Source organism: Mytilus trossulus, chromosome 1 (assembly GCF_036588685.1).
Source record: "Mytilus trossulus isolate FHL-02 chromosome 1, PNRI_Mtr1.1.1.hap1, whole genome shotgun sequence".
NCBI lineage: Eukaryota > Metazoa > Mollusca > Bivalvia > Mytilida > Mytilidae > Mytilus > Mytilus trossulus.
In genome coordinates this window covers 45,025,746-45,042,608 of record NC_086373.1, presented here as the reverse complement: position 1 = coordinate 45,042,608, position 16,863 = coordinate 45,025,746, and the positions used below count along the sequence as shown (strand labels likewise).

Here is a 16,863-nt window from a genome sequence, read left to right as displayed (position 1 = left end):
GTTTAAGATTTACATAAAACTTTTATTTAATGATTTTGAAACAAGTCAATTGCTGTTATTCAATGACATTTCATCAATTAAAAATAAGAATATAATCAATGTTCCTTTAAACATTTTATTTATAAAATTTGTTTTGCCTATTTTTTATTTTTTTTTGGCATGCCAAATCAATGTTGGCTTATAGGGAGCTAAGCGCCTGATGACAAAAAAGTAACTTACTCTAATTCATCACATCTTTGACTTCTTCCATGCTCAGTGTTTACATTGACTGGTGATTTTGGTAGATAATGTTGCAACTGGTTTACAAGGAACAAAAACATGTCTGTATTCTGAAATGTAAATATGCTCAAAATAAAAAATTATTGAAATGATTGAAAGAAATAGGTTAAGACCCTAGCTAGGGATTGTCATAAACTTGCAGTGATGTGAGTTTTTCTCCTTGTTGAAGGCCTCAGGGCTCCTTTATCTTTTTTATGTTTTCTGCTAAGCATATCCTGTTTTTGTGTCATGGATGAAAACCCCATATCTTTTATTTTTAAGTGACTATAAAATTAAGAATGGAAATGGGGAATGTGTCAGAGACAACAAGTCGACCGTAGAAAATAACAACAGCAGAAGGTCACCAACAGGTCTTCAATGTAGCGAGGAAATTCCCGCACTCAGAGGTGTCCTTCAGCTGGCCCCTAAGCAAATATATACTAGTTCAGTGATAATGAACGCCATACTTATTTCCAAATTGTACACAAGAAACTAAAATTAAAATTAATACAAGACTTACAAATGCCAGAGGCTCCTGACTTGGGACAGGCGCAAAAATGCGGCGGGGTTAAACATGTTTGTGAGATCTCAACCCTCCCCCTATACCTCTAGCCAATGTAGAAAAGTAAACGTATAACAATATGCACATTAAAATTCAGTTCAAGAGAAGTCTGAGTCTGATGTCAGAAGATGTAACCAAAGAAAATAAACAAAATGACAATAATACATAAATAACAACAGACTACTAGCAGTTAACTGACATGCCAGCTCCAGACTTCAATTAAACTGACTGAAAGATTATGATTTCATCATATGAACATCAGGCACAATCCTTCCCATTAGGGGTCTTGTATCATACCATCATAACATATATGAGAAGAACATAACCCGTGTCATGCCAACAACTGGTTTTTGAATAAATGTGTTTAGACCCTATAAGTGAATCAATATTAACGCCAAAATATGCACTTTAATGACCTTACAACAGTATCGTAACATAATATCCCTTCTTAATAAGTCTATTCAAAGGTTTTGTTAGTTTCTGAAGTGAATACTGACACCTTTGTGCTTTATAAAGAATATTTCCATACAAAAATGGATGTGAAATACCTGAACCTATAAGAAGTCTGCATGTTGAGCTATATTTACAAATGATGTCCTTATACCGATGATAAAATTTAGTAAATGTTTTGACTATTTTGTGATATCGAAAACCCTGGTGTAATAATTTTTCAGTAATACATAAATTTCTCTCGTTAAAATCTAAAACATTGTTACATACACGAGCGAATCGTACAAGTTGAGATATATAAACACCGTAAGATGGTGACAAGGGAACCCCTCATGAAAATATTTTTCTGAATTTTTTCTGAACTGGATGCTGAAATTTTACTGAACACATTTAGTAAACCCTTCTCTGAAAAATGCCTGAATTTGGCACGTTCCAGCAAGTTTTCAGCACATTTTCAGTAAAAATTCAGCAGTACGTTTTCAGTAAGTATTCAGCATTAATGCTGAATTTTTCTGAACACCTTGCTGAATTTTACAGAATCTATTAAAAATCTTTTGCTTAAAAATGTCTGAATTTGGCACATTCCAGCACATTTTCAGCAAATTTTCAGTAACAATTCAGCAAGTCATTTTCAGTAACTATTCAGCAATATTCAGAAATAATTCAGCATTAATTCTGAATTTTTCTGAACACCTTTCTGAAATATTCAGAACCTATAAAAAACTTTTTGCTTAAAGATGGCTGAATTTGGGACATTCCAGCAAGTTTTCAGCAAACTTTCAGTTACAATTCAGCAAGACATTTTTAACAGTAAATATTCAGAAATAATTAGCATTACTTCTGAATCTTTCTGAACAACTTGCTGATATATTCAGAACCTCTTAAACATCATTTTCTAAAAAAAACCAGCTATAACACGTTCCAGTGGGTTTTCAGCAAATTTTCTGTTAAAGTTCATCTAAGACTCTTAAGGTAAACTTTTCAGCATTTCTTTCTAAAATGTTCAACAAACTAAACTATATTTAAGCAAAAATTCACTAAAAATTTGAATTAATCTATACTCAGCCAATATTCAGTCTTCAGCTATTGTTCAGGATGTGTTCAGACCATTTTCAGATATAATTCAGGAAAGGTTCAGATGATTTTCAGTTATAATTCAGGAAAGTTTCCATTGGTATTTAGACAATTTGAGCTTTTTAATATTCTGTCTGAAAGACACTTTTTATCCAAAACAAATAAACATTATTTAAGAAATACAATGGTGTCATATGTGAAGTAGAATTATTAGTTGTGTCTTTGTCTTTTTTATTATTTCTTTTTATTTTGTGTCTTATTGCCTTATATAGTTGCAATCAGATCAGTCAAGCATTTTACAACTGATGATTAGTTTGTGTTATGTTGTGACATCATTGACCCAGCATTGTGACATAAGAAATTTATGAGAAAGTGGACACATTTTAAAGTCGGTTATACATAATACAGTATAGATTTTGCCCATTTTAATCTTTAACGGACCAGTAATGACCGTTTATTAAATCTCTGGGTTTTTTTTTTTTTTTATCTATGAATTGTTTGCTCAGCATCAATCATGCCACATCTGATTATTTTTATATTTTGTATAATAAACATATAATTGTCCCAAGTGAAAGCTTCCATGCTGCTGTTGATACTTGGGCCAAGTATTGTACACCGTTAGGTTACCACACGAAAGGAGCACTACAGTAAATCTACATGTAATCTCACGTCTTTCACTTGAAACATTTCGTATCTTTAACAGTAACATTAACAATATATGCGTCTTGTTCTATTTTCCAACTAATAAAAGAAGTCTTTTGGACTCTTTCCTGTCCTTCAACCCTTTGAAATTTTCTTATGTTAATAGGGAAAATCATCAATCCAATTTCAACGTCCTGATAATTATTTCAAATAATGTGAATCATGAATTATTCATGAACTTTTAATTCTGTTAATTCAGAAATTGAGAATCATTTGTATATTAAATAAAATCAGATTAAAATATATATGTAAACTTCTCTTTTTTTCTGTATTAATCAAAATTGAAGTTTCAGAGCTTCAAACTTAGATCAGTTCAATTTCTGCTTGAATTTCAAAAAGTTTCTGTGGAAGATGCAGGAATGCAGGACTTTCACCTGCAAGAAAATACAATCCACAAAGAATCCAATGTCTTACTTATTTTCTAATTCAATATAAATTATGATTTTTTAAAATGCCATTTTTAAATTGATTGATTTGATATCATAAAAGAACAAAAATTAGAAGGGAAGAGAAAAAAGTATAAACATTTCAAGGATTTTCTTCTTTTTTATTTATTTTCTGGTGTTGACTTTCTCAAAAATGGTATTTATAGATTGTCTCAATAAACTTAATCTTTAAATTAGATTTAAAATTAGCAATAAACATTTCAGTTCAAACTGTAAAATACTTATCTGATAAATATAGCTATCAATTCACAAATCGTATTTAGGGCGCCTAAATAGTTTTTTGTTGACGTAATTTATTATGCGTTTCCGGTTCAGAAAGGTTTCACTTATTAAACTGGTATCTACATTCTACGAACATAGTGTAGTAGCCAGCAGGGGATCAGCTTAGATCATGAAAACGTTTTAACTCCCTATATAACTGACTGTACTATCTATGCTTGTAAATAACACTGTATTAGTTTACAACAACAAACGATTGACTTATCTGATATTTTTCTTAGTTCTTTTTTTATGCCGAAATACAATTAAGTAAGGCATGTTGAAGAACTTGGAGAGAGATTCAGAAAACTTCTTCTACAGATAAAATTAACACTGGCAGTGCACCAGCACAAACGGATAGGCTATCGAACAAATAGCAAATGATTTCAACGTAAGTTCCCTTTTCAAATTTTGAATTTTTATTAATACTTTGACACCAAGACACATTGACACGTGGCAAGACCTCTGGTGTCAATATTTTAATATAACACAGGACCTTGGTTACCTCTAAAGTCTTCATATAAATGAATTCTAGACATTCCGGCACCTTGTCAAATCGGCACTGTTATAGACAGTTCGGCACCAAGTCAAATCGGACCTGGTTAATTCGCCCCCAAATGAACAGATTATGTTTTGCAAGTTGGGGAATCATGACTTTTAAAGAAAGGAAATTTATTACAGAAACAACAAACTTGTTATAAATTGTAAATGAGTCAATGATATAAGTTCTTCAGTTTTTAATGTAACATTATTAATAGAGTACTCATGACTTTAAACAGAAAGCCAGCTTATTTAATTGTTTATTGTAGATTTCACAGGTACCTGGGGACATGATTACATTTGGGTGCCCCTGAGTGGGAGAATCCTTAATGACACACAACCCCTTTTTTGGTACATGTAGTTAATGATTTTGAAATTTTTTATTTGTTTATATAAACTATTTTCACTTCGAATATATTTTGATTTTACTGATTGGCTAATATCTGAAAAAGATACGACCCAAATTCTTAAACTTTCCCTTAAAAATCATATGTCACAATGCTTATGTTATATCAATAACTCTGCTCTAAAAATGAATTGTTTACGTTGTCAATGCCAATTGACTTCAGATCAACTCATGTAACATGTGTAATTAAAAAAAAAACTTCAGTTTGGTGGTCTTTGGTGTACATGTATTCTGCTCTAATCTGATATAAAAGTTTTTAAAATATTGTTTTTGCCCCACCTTCGATAGTAGAGGCCTGTGGCATTATGTTTTCGGGTCTGTGGGTCTGTTCGTCTGTCTGTTTGTCCATCCATTTATCTGTCTGTCCCTCTTCAGGTTAAAGTTTTTGTTCATTGAAGTCCAAGCAACTTGAAACTTAGTATACATGTTCCTAATGATCTAATGCCAAAATAGAGTTTTACCTCAATTTCAAGGTCCACTAAATATAGAATATGATAGTGTGAGTGGGGCATCTGTGTACTGTGGACACATTCTTGTTTGTATTATTTTCAGAAGATTTTCAGTATTCTGTCTGAACAGTTCAGCATCTGGCTAATCTGTTCATATAAGCTCTTAGAACTGTTCTGAACAGTTCAGCTTTCTATCATTTCAGAAAGTTGTTTTTTTAGCTGTTTTGAACAATTCAACACACTGTCTGAATAGTTCAACACATTTTCAGATGTCTTTCTGAAAAATTAAGCAAGTATTAATTCTGTTCAGAATGATTTCAGTATTGTTTCTGAACATTTCAGGATCTTAAAAATCTGTTCAGAAAGTTTTCAGGGCTGTTCTGAAAAATTCAGCACTGTTCAAAGATATTAAAAAGTTTTCAGCATAGTTTCAGATGTTTGTCTGAGGAGTTCAGAAATAACTGAACAGTTCAGATTATTTTCAGCTTCAGTTCAGCGATGTCTGAATTTTTCAGCACAGTCTGAACTTTTCAGAAAATGTTACAGCACTTTTTCAGCAAATCTGAACATTCCAGTAATTTTTCAGTATTTGTTCAGAATTTGGAAAAAGTGCTTCAGCACTTTTTCAGATCCCAAAATTTGGTTCAGCATGCATTCAGCTAGGGTCCAGAACCTATTCAGCAAAACTCAGCAAAAATTCAGACATTTTATTTCATGAGGGACGTCACCATCTAAAAATGGATAATTAACGATAGGAAGTGAAAAATATTCTCTTTTATCATAAATTTTAGTATTCAGCTTTCCGTTAGTGATATAGATATCAAGATCGAAAAAAGGGTAGTGGTCATTGTTAGTATTAGCTTTATTCAAAGTAAGTTCAACAGGATAAATTTCTTTAATATACACACTGAAGTCGTTATTATTGAGAGCCAAAATATCATCCAAATATCTAAAAGTATTATTAAATTTGTGTATCAGATGTTGTTTCGATTGGTGTTTGATTATTTTTGTCATAAATTGTAACTCATAGCAATACAAAAACAGGTCCGCAATAAGTGGTGCACAGTTAGTCCCCATTGGAATTCCGATAACCTGACAATATACGGAATTCCCAAAGCGAACAAAAATGTTATCTGGTAAAAATTCAAGGGCATATAAAGTATCAAAGCATGTCCAATTGACATAGTTTTTTTGTTTATTGCTACTAAAAAATTACCTAAAAGAGTTTGAATATATATATTCACATTCTGACTTTTTAAATGCCCATTTAATTAGGTGTGTGAATTTTTTCTTAATGAGAATGTGAGGCAATGTTGTATACAGGTATATATATATGCATGTACTGGTAAGCATATTCACAGCTGTTTATTGATAAAAAAAAAGTTATGTATGGAATTAACTTGTAACTAGAGGCTCTAAAGAGCATATGTATTGCTCACCTTGATCTGTGTGTGAATCAAACAAAGGACACTTCCCAACATTGTAGATGAGAATAGACTTCAGGACAAAAATCTCTATATATGTTGATCTTGTATTACTGATCTTCTGTTTTGTTTCTCTCTATCTTTTTTGCTCAAACACAACAGAGGGGGAAAATCCTCATTCAAGGGCAATCACTTCTATGAAGAGTGACAGTCAATTGTTAATGAATGGTTTGTTTCCGTGTATATTACATTGTCGTTTGCTTTTTTCAATTCAGTGTTCATGCTATTTTGTTGTCGATATGTACTATATAATGTATTGTTTATTTGTGTAATTTTCTGTCCTGAATGTTATTGCATTTATTTGTACTGCATTCCTGTCATTTTAGTGTTATATTTAACATTGCCATAAAAGTGCGAGGTTTGGATAGCCATAAAACCATATTTTTTAAATGTCCTAAAATACTTAGTCAGGAAAATGGCCAATGTTATATTTTAGTTCATTTCTGTGTTTGTTACAGTTTAGTGTTGTAGTTCTCCTCTTATATTTGATGTGTTTCCCTCAGTTCTAGTTTGTGATCCAGATTTTTTTTTTCTTAAAGGAAAACTTCGCAAAAAAATCAAAAATTGATATTATGTTCATTCTGTATAAAAATGCTCAAATTCATGAATATTAAAGTTTTATTCTGCTAGATAAGAGATCACCATCGATTTTAAATTTAGAGTATCAATTCTCTCCGGTCAGCCATTTTGTTACCTTCTCCGAATTGCACCCAAGATATGTCTACAGTAACCCGATGTAGTCGTAATTGTGTATATATATCTTGTCAATTGTACGGTTGTTTTATCCGACTAGTTAACTATAACTAAGTTGATACGGAAAATTTTCTTATCTTTTTTTTTAATAACCATGATCTGTTATTTTTAACAATAATGATAATATTGGAATAAGTTAAAAAGTAAAAATTTCAAATCATAAATAAGTGTTCCGTGAAACTTGAATTGTTTTCGGAAATCTAATTAGTTCATAATTCTTTTATGTAATAAACTTTATTCAAATAAATTAGGATCTTCGCTCCACTGATCACCTGCATGGCTAAAGGTATTACTCCCAAATGTATTGCAGGGGGTGTGACACGTCCAGGTATTCAAGCGATTTCCTGTCGAGCTTGCAAATTCATACATCGTTTCACTTCTAAGGGTATTGGTCGTTGTACACGGCCGATAACTTATAACTTTCCATTTTGAACTATTAGGTGTATAATATGCATCTCTATCTTGCGTGTCCGAATGTGATATTATATACTAGTCATTACTAAACTCATACGCTTGTTTATGAATAACATGTCTGATGTAAAGAAAATTATTTAAAAAAATATAGAAAATACCTAAAAAAAAAACAACAGACTTGATGAAATAAAAATCTATATACATATTTTTTGTCAATGGTGAAGGACAGATCGGACCATACCAGAAATTTTGATTTAAAAAAATGTACGCACTTGTCGACCATTCGTATATACGCCAGGATAAAAAGTTACGGAACTATAGCGAAAATTCAAATATACAAATCCTTGATACATGTATACATTGTATATAAGAAAGAAATTAAACATACATTTTGTGTAAATTGGGGTAAATGTTTTGTTAGTAGACTAGTCCACGTATGCCAACAGTATGTAATCATCAAATGTCGAAAGACTAAATTGTATACCAAAAGAAGAAGAAGAGATTTAAATACAGGTCGATATATAACTTTATTTGGCTCATCAAAGTTATGAACATATATCAATTAGATTGTTCTCGAATAAAGGAAGAAATTCGTCATCATCACAATTGTTCCGACATGCATGTTATATGTACGCAACTGGACATACACTAATAATCTCTAAGGGATGTGAATAGTTTCCAGGAAAACTATAGAGTATCAAAGTTTCAAATCAATTTCGGGATTTATTTTCTTTCTTGATATTCAATGACAGCAATTTAAAGAACAAACTGCTTGTCCGCTTTTTGGGTATTCTTGCCAGTTGAAACAGACTTATAACATTAAACAATAGGGAAAGATGACATTAAATTCGTTCTGGTTTTTTTTTATACATTGTTGGTCAAATAGCTAAAGTATTATATATAGTTGGGCCCGATATAGTTACGGTGTGAGACGAAGACTATTTTGTTAAGACATTCCCGATTAAAAGTTTCATGGCTATCACTTATTTTTCGTTGGTTAATAGCTACACCAAAAGTCGTCGATGCGCTTTAAATTGCGTTATTAGATGGTTAACGAACAAGACTTAAATGAGATATTTTCACTCCCGGCATGCATCAAAGACTTAAACTATGTCACATAAGATAGGAAGTTTTAAGAAATAAAATCAATAATTCCCAATTTTCTCCTTTATTTGATTTCATATCAAAATAAAACTTGGTGAATATGTTTTTTATGGTATTATGAACATAATAAGATGAAAAGTGAAAAATCGCGAATTATCCCTTTAATCGATTGATGAATTTCGAACAGCCGTTTTATGCTTCTGCCTTTAATTACTAACCACCATGATAACTATATTGGCAAAATTTGACTTTTAAACATATCTTGCCCCTGCTGGTCAAAGAACTGAAAAATTTGATATTGGACATTAACCAGCTATATCCAATATCCAAAATCTAAGTACAAATTGTATATTGTAAAAATTAGCATCATAGAACCCTAAGAATTTATTTTTTTTATGAAATACTAATTTTTGTATACAGGGAAAGAACTCTGTAAACTATGTAAAAGTTTCAAAGTCAATGAACCATGATGAGGGGATGGGGCTATATAATATCCAAGGAAACAATTAATGCCTGCAATAGCCAATACATTTACATAACAAATATCATTGACTTAACATAAGCAATTCATCTGTAAACTGATCTAATCACAAAATTATACATGTAAACTAAGATAAATTTCAATGTCAATAAACCATGACTAAAGCCAAATTATCTCCATGGAAATGAAATATGCCAATGCTTATACAACTGCATACCAAATATCATTGAATTACCACTTGTGGTTCACCATAAACTGACCTAATCACCACTTAATACATGTAAAATAAGCAAAAGTTTCGAAGTCACTAGACCATGACTAAGGGGGCAGGGCCAAATAATCTCTATGGAAATGAGATGTGCCAATGCTTATACAACTGCATACCAAATATTATTGACCTACCGCTTGTGTTTCAACATAAACTAGACCTAATCACAAACTAATACATTGTTGACGACATCTCTTTCGCAGCCGCCGACAACAGAAACAGCATACCTATGTCTCGCTTTTTGACTCCGTCAAGGCGAGACAAAAACGGATTGCATTGAACCACTTTCAAGAACAGAGAAGAAAGTTATATGGCTCCCATTTTACAGTATTCATAGTCACTACTGGTTGTACTTTAAAGTTAAATTTACTCCTGTTCTATAATTGTTACATTCACTCCTGTTCTAAAAGCATAAGTCTTTGCAATCAGTGTTCCAAACTTCACACAAAAGTAAAGAGCTACACTGGTATCAAAATCACTGAAGAAGTCCATTTAGATTTCATTCTTTATTCAACAAGTGTATTTTTAACATCGAAGGAAACGTAAGAAAGCTGTTAAAATCCACAGTGTAACATTATCTGATGAATGTAACATTAATTATGAAACGTGAGGAAAACTCCTGTTGATTAATAACATATTGTACAAACACTGTAATAAGGCTGATGCAAATGTTGGTCTGTTCATAGAAGCCTACAATTGTGAAAGTTCTATATCTTGATCAATGCAATAAAAGGTAATCCCTCGGTCCCTGTTCATGCTGTTGTAGTGTAGTTATGACAAGCAAATAATGATATCAAAATCCTAGCTATTTACAATTGCAACTCTGTCCAGTTGGTTCTACAAATACAAGAGATTCAGTTGCATATCCTTAAGAAGCACTGACGTATATCAGAGTTGGGGTAATTATAATCAGCTGTAATTGATTACAATTTTTCAAGTAATCTTTGTAATCATTAATCAGCCAAAAATCTGATTACATGTAATTCTGATAACAATTGAAAAAAAAATGTGTCTATAAATAAATTAACCTTTTTGTTATTCATATTTAATGGATACTTAACATGTTAAAATAGTTTTGTTTACTTTAAGCAAGTTAATTGATTTGTATACTTCAGTAAAAAATAAACTGTTACAGTATTAAAAAGTCATCATGAGCTTTAATAAAAGATATTGTCAATATTTACAATTTTAAGATGTCCATTATATATATATATTTGATAATAGATGTTATATTCAAGTAATAATTTTCTTTAACACTTGAATTATAATCTATTTTTAATTTTGTGATTTTTGTCAACTTTGAATTGACAAGTAGGATACCAATTAAGGATTGTTTGTATTGCAATTACCAATTGTGTATAGCTGCAAGGGCAATATTTATGATAAAAGATAATTCAGACATGTGAAAATTTATCTAATGAGCAAAAATAAATTAAAAGTTGGACAAATATGTTGTTTAAAATGAACACATCTTGGTATGTGTGTTTGGTCTGGACATGTAAAATGCAATGATTTTTAGTACTTATATTTTGTTTACAATTTGATAAAACATTCATATTGAAATTTTACATAGTTTTTAACTGGTAACACATTATTTCATCCATATTTTAAATCCCAGCAACTGCACCTTGAAATACTTATACAGTCTGGAAGAGGTCAATACGGAGAGGTCTAACACCAAACTTTTTATAAACCTTTATTCAATTAAAGTCAAAATATTTCAGAGATCAAAGATGACAAAGTGTAATGGGTCATAACCAGTGACATAATGTTCATGCATATATTTTGCGAATTTTAGCTGTTTCTTCAATAGAAAAAGTTTGAAGTTATTTTTATAACATATCTAATAAAATCCTTTTTCAATTTCTATAGTTATACCAAACGTTTATTTATTCACATCATTCAAATGTTGTTTTTTTTAAATTGTAATCAGATGTAATCATGATTAACTTTGCCAATTTAATCATTAATTTCATCAGATACTTTCAGAAATGATGTAATCGTACAAATGACAAAGTAATTGTAATTTAACCAATTACATTGAAAGTAATCAGAATCATCTCTGACGTATATCTGTAATTTCTATATCCTAATACATGTCCTCGAATCTCCATGCTGTTCTTCCCTTCCTGCTGCAGTAGTATGGTAAACCCCAATTGTGTTCTGTACGATAGAAGAGTTGCCAAAAGTGTTGTTGGATTATAGTTGATCCTGCTTGGAAGGACTTGCGTAATTCTATATACTTGCAACAAAGACTAGATCTCGAACTACTGAATTGGCACCTGTCAACTGTTGATTACTAAATGACGACCTCTAGATGTTAAATATATAGTCATTGGGGTTGCTGTTGTTATAATTGTCTAAGTTGAGGAGAAAAGTTTCCACCAACGGCAGTGTTCTGCAAAACAATTTGGTATGTAGTCTCTTGTATTATGATCACTGACTCCCAGAGCATGTGGTTCATTGTGGAGCTGCAGGGTTAAATCTTCTTGTCTTCCTTTCTTCTTTCTTCAGGGTGAAGTCGGACCCTGGATGAACATGTAATCAGGCGAACCGATTTGATACCGTTAAAACTGGTGGGGTTGAAATAGGGTGGACTTATAATGATTGTCATTTCTTTTTTAACATTGTTTGACAAAACAGTTGCTCATTATTCAAAGCTGTAGATTAAAACCTTTTACACTGCTAGTCTCCTAAATTGCCTTCTATCACAGTACTTTGTATTTTGCATACATTGTGCGGTGCATTGTGGGATCGCACACTTGTCTCTTGTGATGTAACATCTAACAAGCTGTCATGGCCGCCGTTTATGTCCTCGACACTCGAAGATTTCTAAAATATCGAACTAAAGCCAATAAGCCATTGTCCTGGCGTTAATTGGGAAACTAAAGTTCTATGATCGAAGTCTAGTTTAATTCCCGTTTCGAAAGTTCTGATTCATATGAAAAAGGTTTCTGTTTTAACATGACATTATTGATGGCACACACTTGAAAATGAGATAATGCAATACTCAATCAAATGAACAATATCAAATCACTATTTCAAAGAAACTTAGATCCAATTCAATTAATTGTTAACATAGGATAGTAATTAGATTTCGAATATAGTTCGAAAACAGTAAAAAATAGCTAATTAACATATATATGATACACGTGTAGGTTAAAAGTTTGTCATTATGATAACGAGGTCATCAAAACACATATACCCCCTCTAGTAGTAAACAGTAAAGAATCTAATAATAGATTGACTGAGGTTTCTAAACTCTTAGATAGAAGATACATTGTATTGTGTATAAACTATAATTTAATAAATCAAATTTCCTTAGTCAATATATGCATGTGCAAACAAATTTTGTTGGATTTAGAGCATCAGTTTGTTCACTAAGCGAAAGAAGGCACGTCATATTAAAATACAGTATTATCTGTTAAAAAGGCTAATTCAACTGCTTCTAAATTTCAAACAAGTTTAACAACATATACTTTGCTACAAAATTATTCATATTTCATTGATCAAATTATCATTTCTACAATTTGAAGGTGTACTTTTATAATAATTTCAAGATTTCCTTCTAGATACTAGCTTATGATCATAAACAAGCTTCTGTCTAAGTTAGGTAAACATCCAGGATAGTTTAAGAAAGTTATTAAAGTTTTAAAATCTTTAACCACCTCTAGTGAATGTAATGTTAACTGCCATGGCAGAAAAACTAAGTCTATTTATATGTAAAATACAAATTTCCTTTTTTAGCAAATTTACTTCTGGATACTATCTTATGTTCATAGAATAAAACAAGCTTCCGTCCAAGTTTGGAAAAAAACAGGAGAGTTTAAGAAAATTATTAAAATTCTAAAAAACTTTACCCACAGAGTGAGGTTTTGCGATAAAATTAGCAGCCTTGACAAAAACCTACCACAGTAAGTCCTGTATAACCCTAACCATCATATCTTTAATTTTTTTTAAATCAATTTATTTATCACATCAACATCTGTTTTTTGGCTAAAAATTGCATCAATCCTATAAGATACCTATAAGTACTATGAAATGAGGATTAAATTGTCTACATCATTGCAATTAACATGATTAATTAATTCTGTCTTATTCAAACTGAATGTCTCTTGTTTTCAACATTTCTTCTTTTATCTTTTTCTATATTAGTATTAGTAATATATAACCATCATTAATAGGCTGTTGAATGGTTGAATACTCCAGGTTGAAGAGTTGCAATATATTACTTTAGCAGTTTAGCTTAACATATATATGCATTGCATATAACATATTTAATGGCATGACTTACTCACCTTCCAAAACATTTTCTTTAATGCAAAGTTTCTTTCTGTAGCAAGCCTAAGTTCATTTAGTAAGTTAAACGAATCTTCCATAGTGTTTTCAGGATTAAGTAACTCTCTTTTTAGCTGGTTGAACAAAGCTTCCATCTTCTCCCTAAATAAAATTAACATGAAATTTCAGTATGTATTTAAGATAGGATTTTTTTAATTTTCATCCTATTTTCAATAACAATTTCTGACACTCTGCCCACATTCCTTTGTACTGAGTATATTATTAACTAGTTTTATCTAGTCTTGCAATTTTTTGCTTGTATGATTTAGATATAACAGTAAAAAATTACGCAACAAAATATTATCATAGTTTATGTATTTTAATATCTAATCTATCAATAATATATGTCAGTTGTTTTCTATCTAAACTATTTTTCGGCCATTTGGACTAATATTTGTTAACCTAGATTTATGTGTATATGCACTTGGTCTGCCAAATGTTATTGACAGATTTCAAGCAACATGCAGAAGGTGTAACACCACTAATTCGGGCCCGACCAGAAAGCACATACCAGAAAGTGTAACTTTCAAAATATGTAGGATATTTAGGTATTTTTGGCATCAAATGAAAGCTGAAGGACTGGTGATCATTGTAGAACACTTTTGGACTTTTAATTTTAAATATTTAAAAAACTGCAGCAAATTTTAGAAAAAGGGTACATTTGGTCTGTTTGTCAGATCTTAAGTACCTGTTTTGGTACATCCAAAGTTCCGGAAACCAGTTCTTTCTTGTATGCAATGTAAGGTATGTTGTTTTTTTCAGTAGAAGACACCATAAAGTGTTGCTTTGACATGCAATGATTGCCACTTTATTTGAACTTTAAATGAAAGAGGTGTGCCTGGTTGAAATGGAGGAATTTAACATAGAAAGTAATGGGACCATGAATTAGTGGTGTACTTCCAGAACAGTTGATTTTTTTCATTTCAAACATTTTCATCTCAAAATTTCAGTCACCTCAAAATAACAAATTGGTGTTTCAATGAACAGATTTGCATTATTCAAACTCCAGATATCACAAAAAATACAAAGAGAGCTGACTATATTTAGTTATATAGAAAAATAGACACAATTATTCATGCTTGAAACAGGTCTGAATTTAGATTGTAATTAAATATTTGACACATAATAGGTTTCTGACACAGAATCACTGTAGTCAAACAACTTAGAATTGGAACATCATTGGTAACCCCCCCCCCCCCCCCCCCCTTCCCCCTCCCTCTCAAAAATAAAACTAGAGTCTCTCAAGAGCCTGTGTCGCTCACCTGACTTTACTTTGGTTTTTGAAAAAAGAAAAAAATCCTAACAGGTACTTAAATAATGATTGAGGCCAGATTTGGTTTAGTATTGCGTTCCATTTTATGGTTCTTTAACTTAAGAAGACATTTTGTATGTATTTCTCATAGGGTCCTATGTTAAACTAAATCCCTTGCTGGTGGCCATCTTGAATGAAGGATCGGCTATTAAGTAACAACACTTGGTCAGCACCTCATATAGTCTAGTCAAAATAAAGTTTAACGTAAAACTAATTGCAACAAAAGAAATTTTTGGTGAATTTGAATTATGATATATGTCTTAACAACATATTAAAAATCGACAAAAATCGATAGGCTAGTATTTTCTCAAAATTGATTTCAAATTTGCTAATAACTTTTGTGTAAATTATGTAACGTTCGGGCGACCGTAGAGTGAAAGAGTTCACGAAATAACGAAATAACTGCAATGTAGCAGACAAATTTGTTGTTTTGGTATTGCGATTTTGCCAGCATTGGTAAGTATTTTAATGAAATAAAAGACTCTGATAGGTATTGTAGGTATATTTATAGTGTAAAATTCATATATAATGTTCAGTAATGACAATTGTTTGGTCTGTACAATATTTCAATGGATAGTGTACACCTTGACTCTTGGGTCTTCTTCTTGTGAATTAATATTGATTTTAAGCTCAGAAACTGTCATAAGTCATATGGTTATAATAAAACCAATTACTCTTTACGAAAATATATCCAAAACATCGAAAAAATAGCATTTAATGACCACTGGTAGCCTCCGCTATTTCGGAAGAAAAGTATGGAAAGCCGTTAGCGTCATTATTTATTTGCAATTATCGAAATGAACAGTGAAATTTAAACGTTTTAAGGGTAATTCTGTCTATTGCAAGTGAAATGTTTTCCATCACTATTTTATTCTGTTTGATATCAATTAATATAGCACCTTTTAATACATTTTATTGAGGAAATTGCCGATTTATTTCCGGTTAGTTTCGTTTATATATTTTTTTGGTATTAACTATTGGCGGCTCTACAGGGTATTATTTATCAAATTGCGTCTTCATACGATGTGAACTATAAAAATTAATTATTTGTTTTATATTTTTAAAATACCGAAAATACCGAAAATACAACCAAAAAGTTAAAAATCAAAATGACATGCATGAATACAGACTATGAAACAAAACTAGAGGCTCTAAAGAGCCTGTGTCGCTCACCTTGGCATATGTGAATTAAACAAAGGAAGCAGACAGTTCATGACAAAATTGTGTTTAGGTGATTGTGATGTGTTTGTACATCTTCCTTTTAATACTGAACATTCTTGCTGCTTACAATTATCTCTATCTATAATGAACTTGTCCGTATAGTTTCAGTGGAAAATGTTAGTAAAAATTTACAAATTTTATGAAAATTGTTAAAAATTGATTTTAAAGGACAATAACTTCTTAGGGGGTCAATTGACCATTTTGGTCCTGTTGACTTATTTGTAAATCTTACTTTGCTAAACATTTTTGCTGTTTACAGTTTATCTCTATCAATAATAATATTCAATATAATATCCCAAAACAGCAAAATTTCCTTAAAATTACCAATTCAAGGGCAGCAACC

At 31.2% G+C, this 16,863-nt stretch overlaps 1 protein-coding gene across 2 annotated transcripts in view; it reads right to left on the bottom strand.

The window, feature by feature from the left end:
* LOC134725391 (uncharacterized protein C12orf56-like) overlaps nucleotides 1–16,863 on the bottom strand; it is an 86,085-nt gene that overhangs the window by 41,336 nt on the left and 27,886 nt on the right. For both annotated transcript variants that reach the window (XM_063589184.1, XM_063589193.1), the window contains exons 6-7: nucleotides 13,948–14,089; nucleotides 220–329 (exon numbers count right to left, since the gene is read on the bottom strand). In XM_063589184.1, the coding sequence (XP_063445254.1) occupies nucleotides 220–329; nucleotides 13,948–14,089 (252 nt within the window). The remainder of the gene's footprint in view (nucleotides 1–219; nucleotides 330–13,947; nucleotides 14,090–16,863) is intronic.